A 9,350-nucleotide genomic window follows, 5' to 3' on the forward strand; every position below is an offset into this window, starting at 1 on the left:
TTCTAGTAGGGCCGCACGTGTTTTTCCGGCCCTATCACTTCGACGCGTACGGCCCTCATACGGGACCTTTTTTCTTATGGTTTTCCACGGAAATTGCGCGCGGGGCCGTACGGGTCATATGATAAAGAAAAGTATTTATCAATCACAGAGAGATTGTCTTGTTGCATGATGCTAATAGGTCAAAAAACCCGATTTTCCGTACGGAATTGGGATTATGAAAGATTTGAGTTAGACGAGTTGACAAATGCTGAATGCAACGTCAAATTTCGCTTCTATAAAAATGACATATAAAAATTTGCAGATGCACTTCAGTTACCAGATGAGTTCGTGACGTAGGTAGAATGGTTTGGTTGTCGAATCGATTCCTTTTTTCTGTATTTACCTAAAAAGATTTTTATATCCTCGCCGGTATAATGATATGGTTTTTCACCTCGCAATACCAGTCCCAGAGATCGCATTATAACAAATCACATGATTGACTGGATTTGCAATCGATGGAATCACTCGCTGACTGCCTACAATCATAACCTACTTTCTTTAGCAAACCTTACGCTATATGCTGATGCTGTACATCAGTCACGCGCAGCATCAGACAATTGTTGGGGTTTCATCGACGAAACTGTTCGGCCAGGTGTCAATCAAAGAGTTCTCTACAACAGAACCCCCCCCCCCCGCCCTGCGTGCGCACGTGCAAGGACCTTTAAGGGGTGCAGCTCTAACCCAAGATGAAAAAGACTACAATACAGCCATGAATGCTGCACGTACTGCTGTTGAATGGGTAAAATTGGTTTAAGTGCAGTGGGGAAAATGTACATAGATTGTGCCTTGATTCAGAACGCTCATACTACTTTGTACCAGTCTACTAGCTCCGAGTACTTTGGCATCAATCCACCGCTCCTAGATAATTATTTCATTCAATCATATAGTTTCAACTTCTGTTATTTTTGTATCAATGTGGAACTCAACAGCATTAAAAGTAGAATTTTGTTTTAACTTTTCATTAAATAGTAAATAGGGATTATCCATATGAAGAAAGGGGTATCTCATTACTAAAAAATGTAACCATGTAACCATGAACTTAACTACACCCATAAAAACTCCTGACTAAATTAGTCCAACATAACATCAATTTCTCTTCTTCAAAAGTTTAACAGGGCATGTTGCATGAACATCTGAAGCATCGTTTGAAATTGCTCTTGCTGATTCTTCAGTCATTTGCTGAAGCATATAAGGGTTTGTTGGCTGCTGCACTTTTCTCCTGTGCCATTCTAAATTCAAGTTCTTGCTTTTTCAGTTCGCAATATCTATCTGATGCCTCTCTCAAGTATTTAAGAGGGTCGTTTCCATGGTGTATCCTTTTCTTTTTTGGCAGATCAGAGCCAGCTCTTTTCTTTGTTTCTGATCGAAGTTCCACATGTTCCACTGCCTTATTTTTCGTGTCCTTGTCCTTTGCCGCCTTATCCCGAGGTTCTTCTGATGCCTTCTCTGACGCCCCCTCCTGATCTTCTTTCTGTTCCAAGTAATCTTCCATTTTTTGATCGAGTTCTGTCTTTCCTGGAGAAATCCCAGAAGATTTTTCTCAGATCTTTCCTTCTTTTTAAAATCCCACAGACGTTTGAGACACGCTAAAGGACGGCTTTTTCAAATGATTAAGACTCTCAGCAATTCGATCTAGGCACTGGCCCGCTCCCTGCCTTATATTTCCATAATTCGAACAACATTATTTCCCTTTCCAGCATTACATCATGCTCTCCATGCTCTACACTCCATTTCATCTGAGAATTTCTTTAACAAAACGAGTTACATTCGTGAGATGTACCAATGTCATAAACTTGTCCTACTTCATTTAAAAAGGCAAATCAGCTCTGGAATAGATCAAATTTGCTTTAATTTAGCACAGCATATATAAACAGTTTCTTGTCCACAAGCAAGTGTAAACAATAAATTTGCTGGAAAGAGCCCTCTCTTTGGCCTAACAAAATTGTGAAGTAATACTGTAGTTTGGATTTCTTTTGTTTACAAGTACAACGGAATATTCACTACATTAACATTGACTGCAACTGTACAAATTTAAGATTAAGCTTTTGCAGTGAAATGGCTTAAATAATGAAGATGTAGGCAAGACTTAAGAGTCTGGAATTTCTTTTAACTGGTTTTAGGATATCTAAATTCGGTCTGAATTAAATAAGTTAAGTAAAGTGTCTACTGACGTCAAAACAAAATAACTGCAGTTGAAAAGCTGTGCATATCATCGTTCAAATACATACCTTTGCCTTATTTGACCGATAGCTGCGGGAATAATTTATAAAAACTGCACATGTAGACGTGGTGTGAAGTTGAGCTTGGATACATTACTTCACTCGGGCTATTTACGGTTATTAGGCCCCAAAAGAAAGCTGAAAATGCCACCCCAATTTTCATTTCGTTCATGCAATTACACCTGATATGTTGGGAAACCTCAATAAAGAGATGAATAACCAAAAAAACCCATAGTTATCATAACCTTGTACTTGTTGCCGTAGCCAAAGCTAAAACTTCGTCTGCCATTTCCAGCGTCTTCAACTGTTAGAAAAAAAAAAAAAGAAAACTCAAACTTCAGAAAGCAATAATCTACCTTAGACGTAAAATGGCACAGAAAAAGGTCACAACAAACCTAAGTCACAAAACTCTGACGACAACTTGAAAACACTCTGGTTGCCGTCGTCGCCGGCCACGCGACGATGCTCAATCTTGCGCAACACCCTTTTGCGCATGCGTAGTAGGGCTTTCCGCTGTACAGACATCGTCGTCGTGAAAGAAGTCATCGATTCGTAAGCTCCCTATTGTTAAAACTACGGCTGCATACGTGTATGCAAACGAACAATTGCGTTTGTGTTTTCATGCTTTAGTCCGTTATTTTGAAGTCCTTGATATTCACCTCTGAAAATTGTACTGAAACAATTATTCGCCTCAGGCTCAGTGAATATTTACCAATGTTCACTTCGGTGGCTGAACACAGTTTTTTGATTCCTGTGTTTCATTTACCTTTTTTTCGCTAAAACTCTTGATCCTTTGGTCGCCAAAAATGGCAACACGCTTGTTAACAACACAATCTTCTGTTTTTTGATAGTTAAGCTGGCGTGTCTGACGTTGCCATGGAAGCATGAAATATTAACAGGGCTTTAAAATCGGGTTGGTTTATTTGCAGAAATCTAGTCATTAAATTCTCTTTATAATTTGCATGCAACAAGCATGTAACAATGCTCACAAGTTAACACTATTTTATTAGTGGAATTCTACTAGTATACTAATGCAAATGCTGCCATCTGATTGGCTGAGCTACTCGTATACTATCAGCCATTAGAGTGCAGTGACTGTCAGTCGCCCATAAAATGCAACGTTTTCATCGTTTTCCTGAAGTTTTGGAAGAAAGTTTAGATGTAAATGGATAATTAAATTTCTGAGAAGACTAAAAGAAGGGCATCAACGGTCTCTTGACTTTAAAAACTTTAAATTATTGAAAAACGGGTGCGTGCGCGTAAACAACTGCAAATTTACTGAGAATAATTCAATACGTGCGATTTTGTTAAGACGTAAAGTTCAACAATACGTTGAAAAATAATTGTAAACCGTTATTTGCCTTAATTTCAGTTAGAATTCTACTAAAACAATCAGATTATTCGCCCTCAATTTCTATGAGGCGATAGTTGATTCGGCCTTCGGCCTCATCAACTATCACCTCATAGAAATCTTGAGCTCATAATCTAATTGTTAAATAGTAATTTAACAAAGATATCTATAATTATCCCCCATAAGCGTACGAGATGGGGGGGGGGGGGGGGGGGGGGAGGGGGGCCGCAGCTCCCCCAGCTACGGAAAATTACGTAATTTTTCGGGCAAAACGCCCATGATTCGGGCAACGACACTCAAGAGAAAACATTGCAAAATAATGCTGTTGATGTGATTTTCAAAACTCGCATAAAACGTTTCTACTTTTTATGAAGTTCTGTGTGGTTAGACACCCGATTGGGTATCTGTAGGCCGCCAAGTGGTTTCTTCAGTGGTTTGGTCCCTGAAGTAGTACCGTATGCGTACCGTATAAAGTGTACCATTTGTATCTGCTGCTGATCTTAAGTATCGTTGGCGCACCGAAGACGCCGTGGTAGTCAGTCGGGACGAAACGGGACAGCGTTTTCGGCCTTTACTTTTAGATTTTAAGGCTTGTAAGCTACTTTTCTCTGACATTTGCCTTGCAATAAAAGGACTTAAACTGAAATGTTATGAGGGACCTGGGGTTTTCTTTTAGCTACAAGTTGGCTTAATGTGTATCGTGGAAATCCACAATAAGGATATTATTTCCTTTCCCAATTTTCCATCAACAAAACAAGGACACGAATCAAAGCGAACGAGGACCAAGACTTTTTTTCTTGTGGTGGCTCTGAAAGAGCCGTTTGGAATGTCTTAACAATATGGTGTTTTAATTTCTTTCTTGAATTTTTCTTTGGAGGTGTTCCTCTAGTACGTCCATGTTGTTAACCATCTTATTTACGTGACTTTTGAATTCATAGAAGGCGTGCAGTGCACGCTGCAAGTCTGCTGTGGCCGAGACTATCACGAACGACTTCTTGCAATGCCTCATGTTGTTCTTTGAACGTCTCGTGTATGTAGAGACGTTCGTCTCGAATATATGATTGCTTCTGTAACACGCTCAAACGGTCCATCTTCAAACGCAAATGCCAGTGTTTCTGATCAGCCCATCGCTGAACGAACGCTATGAATAGAAGGACTTTTTCTCTTAATAAGTTTTAGATTTTACTCGATGGAGACTGTTGATAGAGAGGTCATTGAGTATGCAAGCTTTCAATAGAACTATCTTTGTGAACATTTTTGTTTTTCTCCCAATTTGAGTGCGTCTGCATCCCGATTTCAACACTCACGCATTCGGGCATTGGGTAATTTTTTCGGGTAAAAAGGTCACCGCCCCCCCCCCCCCTGCAGACAGTCCGAGGGTGCCCGTACGCCTATGATTATCCCTTGTTTAAGGTTCACTGGAATATCTAGAATTTCGTCTGTTAAGGTTCATTTTTTTATTACTCCAGTTACTCGTTCCCTAAAGTATTTTCGTGCCGAGTGTCGTGAAATTCTAAAGAGTGGTTCTCGAGAAATAGGCGTAATTCCGAGAAAGCTATTCCGCAGTCAATCACAATTGTTGACTTATTACGCATGCGCTGCACTTAACTGAGTTCTTTCGGTAACAAAAGTAAATCTAAGAATTGTTGGGTTCTTTGCATTGTTACCTTTTCTAACATACCTTTCTAATAAAAGACTAAAACCATCAATACACTGTGTCCAGAGTTAGCGCGGGCATTGAGCAATTAGAATGATCGCTGTATCGACGCCATGTTTGGTTTTTGTAATCCTTGTGCGCGCGCTGAATCGCACTAGTGAGAACGCGCGCGAAAACTGTGTTCGGTCACCTTAAATAACAAATACTTAACCTTCCCTTCCAGGTCTTTCAGATCAACCAAAGAGTGCTGGTGAACTGGAAACAACCAGTCCAGGTATTTTGAATTTTTAATGTTAAATTGAGTCTCACGGTCTTTTCTTCACCGTTTTTCCTGAGAAAGTTGATTGCAATTGTTGCTACAACGAAATGATGGGAGAACGTAAAAGCATGGGAATAGAAAAGCATGGGAATGAAAATTCGAGAATGTAAAAATGGGGAATGATTAGATGGAAAATTAATGTTATTGGGAAAGAATTGTGACGAAATAGCTTTTTCATGACTCAGTCATTTGTATTGACTAGTATTGTTCTTTGCTTGATCAATTACACAGGTTTCATAGTCTCATTACCAGTATGGGAAACTAGTGCAGGTAATTTGAAATTTTATATCAGACTCAACAACAACAGGCTTTATTTGCATATATTCATAAATTGTTTCCGCATTGTAGCGTAAAGCGTAAAGCATTTTAAAATGGCTATGATCGTAAACTTACAAAGAAATAAATAACAAGAACAACAAAAATATAATCAAAAGATTGAAAGTAGTTTGTCTCGCCTATCAAAACAGGAGGATAAGCACTGCACTAACGGCCTGCTAATAAAATAATCAATGGAGTTCATAAATTGTACAATTAATGCTCTAACTGTTACTGTCGGAGATTCAGTATTGTATTTGTATTATTCACTGAAAAAACGATAACTAATCGATGACTATTTTCAACAATAAAGTATAAACCTAGTTTCATCTTCGACGTTGCAGGGGCACAAACAGTGCCGCAAAGTGTGCCACGTCAATAAATTTTGTCACATCTACCTATATAAATCTCAGAAGAACAGAACGAACAGCTAACAACTGCCGACAAACGCAAATTGTGTCCACTTGTTGGTCAACATAGTTTACAATATTGATAGTTTGTGTTCTAGGAAGAACAGTGTACATTAGTTGGCGGATTCTCGCTCCTATTAGATGCTCTCTCTAGAGGATATTTTATCTACATAAGTTGGTGATTAACGAAGAAACATTTGTCTCACAGGAGCCTGCAGAGATTTCTCCCATCTCCCTCAAACAATACCTCATTTTGTCAGTCGTGTCCAGGAATGCAACGACATTAGCAGATACCTCTGTCCAACACACGGTTGCAGATGTGTTCTCGTACATGGCGTTACTGGTGTGGGTAAAACAAGCACAGCTATCAAGGTAGCAAACGACCGATTGGACTCCGACAGTTGCACCGTGGTTGTTTATGTCAACTGCAGATATATAAATTCTTTGGACGATTTCGCAGAAAAGTCTCTTCAACAAGTTTACCCTTGTCCTGTCGACAAGCCGATATCAGAGCTGAAAAATCGCCTGAAAAGCCAAGCTTTCTACACTGTGTTGCTGCTGGACAACTTCGAATTTCTGCTGTATTTGGGCGACATTGGGCAGGAAACTCCCCATGAAGGAGCAGTGGCACAAGGAAGGATGACCCCACCATGCGAAGAATCGAAGATCATGAATTTTATCACTGAAACTGTGATGATTTCAAGAAAAGTCAAGTTACTGGTCACCTCATCAGAGAAAATTGTGTTTCCGGACCTAGGGCAGCAAAAGGTTCATCTGGATTGCTTTAAACCAGAAGAGTCATTTCAGCTTTTGCAAAGAGTTTGTAAAGAAAGGGTGGTTGACCAGCAGCTCGCGTACCAGCTATCAGAGATTTGCAGCGGCATTCCCCTCGTTCTGTACACCTTAGCCATGTCACACTCCGACCTGCTTGATCCCGTGGCACGTATGAGCTGCGCACAACCGAGCGATGCATTTGAGTTCTTAACAAAGATCCAGTTCGTCCCGAAAGAAAAAAAGATTAACGTGTGCCTTGATATTTGTTTTGGCAGACTTAATGAAAAGGAAAAGAGCACCCTCATAATATTAGCACTTCTTAGAGGGCGTTTCACCCTGCGTAGAGCTGAAGAAATATTTCAGCCATTGAAGCTGAGTGAACATCAGCTCACAGATAATGCATTGGAACTGGCAAAGCGATCTCTTTTAGGACAAAACATCGTTAAGGATGTTTGTTTCTTTACTTTTCTCAGAGTCATTCGCGACTACTGCGGAAAGAAGACATCAGATCAGTCAGGTTTTCGTGAAATCTTTGTCAATGCCCGGAATGTATTCATCAACTACTTTCTTACCTTCCTGACAGACAAATTTAAACTGTTCTTGAGCAAGAACGCTTCAGACGCAATCACAGCTTTCCGACAGGACGAAGAGAACATCATGCAACTTATTGGGTGGTGTGACAACGGAGAAATGCCTGGAGAACAAATTGGGAAGTGCATCGATGTCTTCAACGGCGTTGGGGAGCTTCTGGCGAAGATGATTGGAAAGGAGAGATATGAATTTGTTTTCAACTTGTTAAGAAAGAGGTCTGAAGAAATGGAAGATCAAAAGAGATTGAGTGAGTGCCTCACCTCCCTGGGGATCAAACAAGTGTTCCACTGCTCATGTTCGCCAGGTCTGTGTGATGCAGCGGCGGAACGAACCAAGGAATATTTGGTGGAAGCCGACAAAATTCAGAGCAGTCGGAATCTGAACATCAACACAGGAAATAGCCGGGCCCAATGTCTCTCCAAACTTGGTCGATGTCTCGCAAAGGAAGGCAAATTCTCTGAAGGGAAAGTGAAGATTCAGCGGGCTATCGACATTAGAGAAAGACATGGGGAAGAGGACATCGTCATGCTTGCAGCAACATACAATGATATGGCAGGTATGTGTCATTTATTGTTTATGCATCCTCAGTTTCAGCGAAACACTGTGACAGTAAATAGTCTTGTTCGTCAGCACAGCACGATGACACCAGCCAAGAGTCTGGCCACGACCAATCGGATTGGGATTCTAACTCACTAACAATTGGACGTGTGAAGTCTATCTAAGAATAGGCTCGAGTTCCAACGCTCTCTCGAATCCGGTCTACGTCAGTTCTTCCCCTCCTTTCCCGAACAGTGGCTGGTAATGGAGCCTTATCAAGGGCCGGATCAATTCCTCATTAGTTTTTCCTTGTAGGTAACTGAAAGGCATCGAGACGGAGGAATAATAATATTTTCTTGTAAATTATTTTGATAGTGGCCCTGTCGCTTAAAGGAGACCACCAGGAAGCCATTGCAGTCAGAGAACGTGAGACCCTTCCAGTTTACAGGGAACAACTGGGTGATCATCCCTTCACGGCAACCATCCTCAACAATCTGTCCAATAACTACTATGCGCTTGGTCAATACGACAACGCTAAGCAGTATTCCGATGAAGCACTGAGGATGCGACTTGAATTGCTGAAGGATCATCGTGACACGGCCAAGTCTCTGTTTGATCTTGGTATGGTGCAGAAAGAAAGGGGAGAACTCCAGGAAGCAAAAGAATGCCTTGAAAGGTCACAGACCATTCAGGAGAGGGTGCTGGATGACAACACCAAGGATCTTCAACGGTATTTTGGGCTTTTTCATTGTAGCATAGGCGTGCTTCAACATCGGTTTTAGCTTAACTCAGAGGCTCAGCATTGGCAAACTGATTGTCTATCAGTCACGATTGATTAATAGACAGCACTCGACAGGGCCTGCGTTTTTTTTTTTTTTTGCAAATTATGGCAGAAAGCGTCGCTATACATGTCAGCTCTATCGATATTCTGGCTCAGTAACGAGGTTATGCTAAGACAATAAGGCTGGATTCCTTGAGAGGATTTGAATCAGTGTTTATAATCCAGGATCACTCAGATCATTACTGTACATCAAAGGAACCGAAGAATCCTTGCGAAGAGAAGATTCATTGGTTCCTTTGATGCACCATGACCCGATTGATCTTGGATCATAAAATGGGTCATATATAAATCCTGACG

At 40.8% G+C, this 9,350-nt stretch overlaps 1 protein-coding gene and 1 pseudogene across 1 annotated transcript; one reads left to right on the top strand and one right to left on the bottom strand.

Annotated features, from left to right (window-relative positions):
• Positions 1-1,125: 1,125 nt before the first annotated feature.
• Positions 1,126-2,783, bottom strand: LOC149107679 (uncharacterized; annotated as a pseudogene).
• Positions 2,784-5,582: 2,799 nt separating this feature from the next.
• On the top strand, positions 5,583-9,014 carry LOC110062402 (uncharacterized). Its single transcript, XM_089295369.1, has 3 exons — positions 5,583-5,855; positions 6,519-8,231; positions 8,588-9,014. The coding sequence occupies exons 1-3, from the start codon at positions 5,762-5,764 to the stop codon at positions 8,992-8,994; spliced, it is 2,214 nt and encodes a 737-aa protein (XP_089151495.1). The 5' UTR covers positions 5,583-5,761; the 3' UTR covers positions 8,995-9,014.
• Positions 9,015-9,350: the final 336 nt, after the last annotated feature.

The sequence above is a fragment of the Orbicella faveolata genome, unplaced genomic scaffold (assembly GCF_042242905.1).
Source record: "Orbicella faveolata isolate gen_17 unplaced genomic scaffold, um_ofav_v1 contig_26, whole genome shotgun sequence".
Lineage (NCBI taxonomy): Eukaryota > Metazoa > Cnidaria > Anthozoa > Scleractinia > Merulinidae > Orbicella > Orbicella faveolata.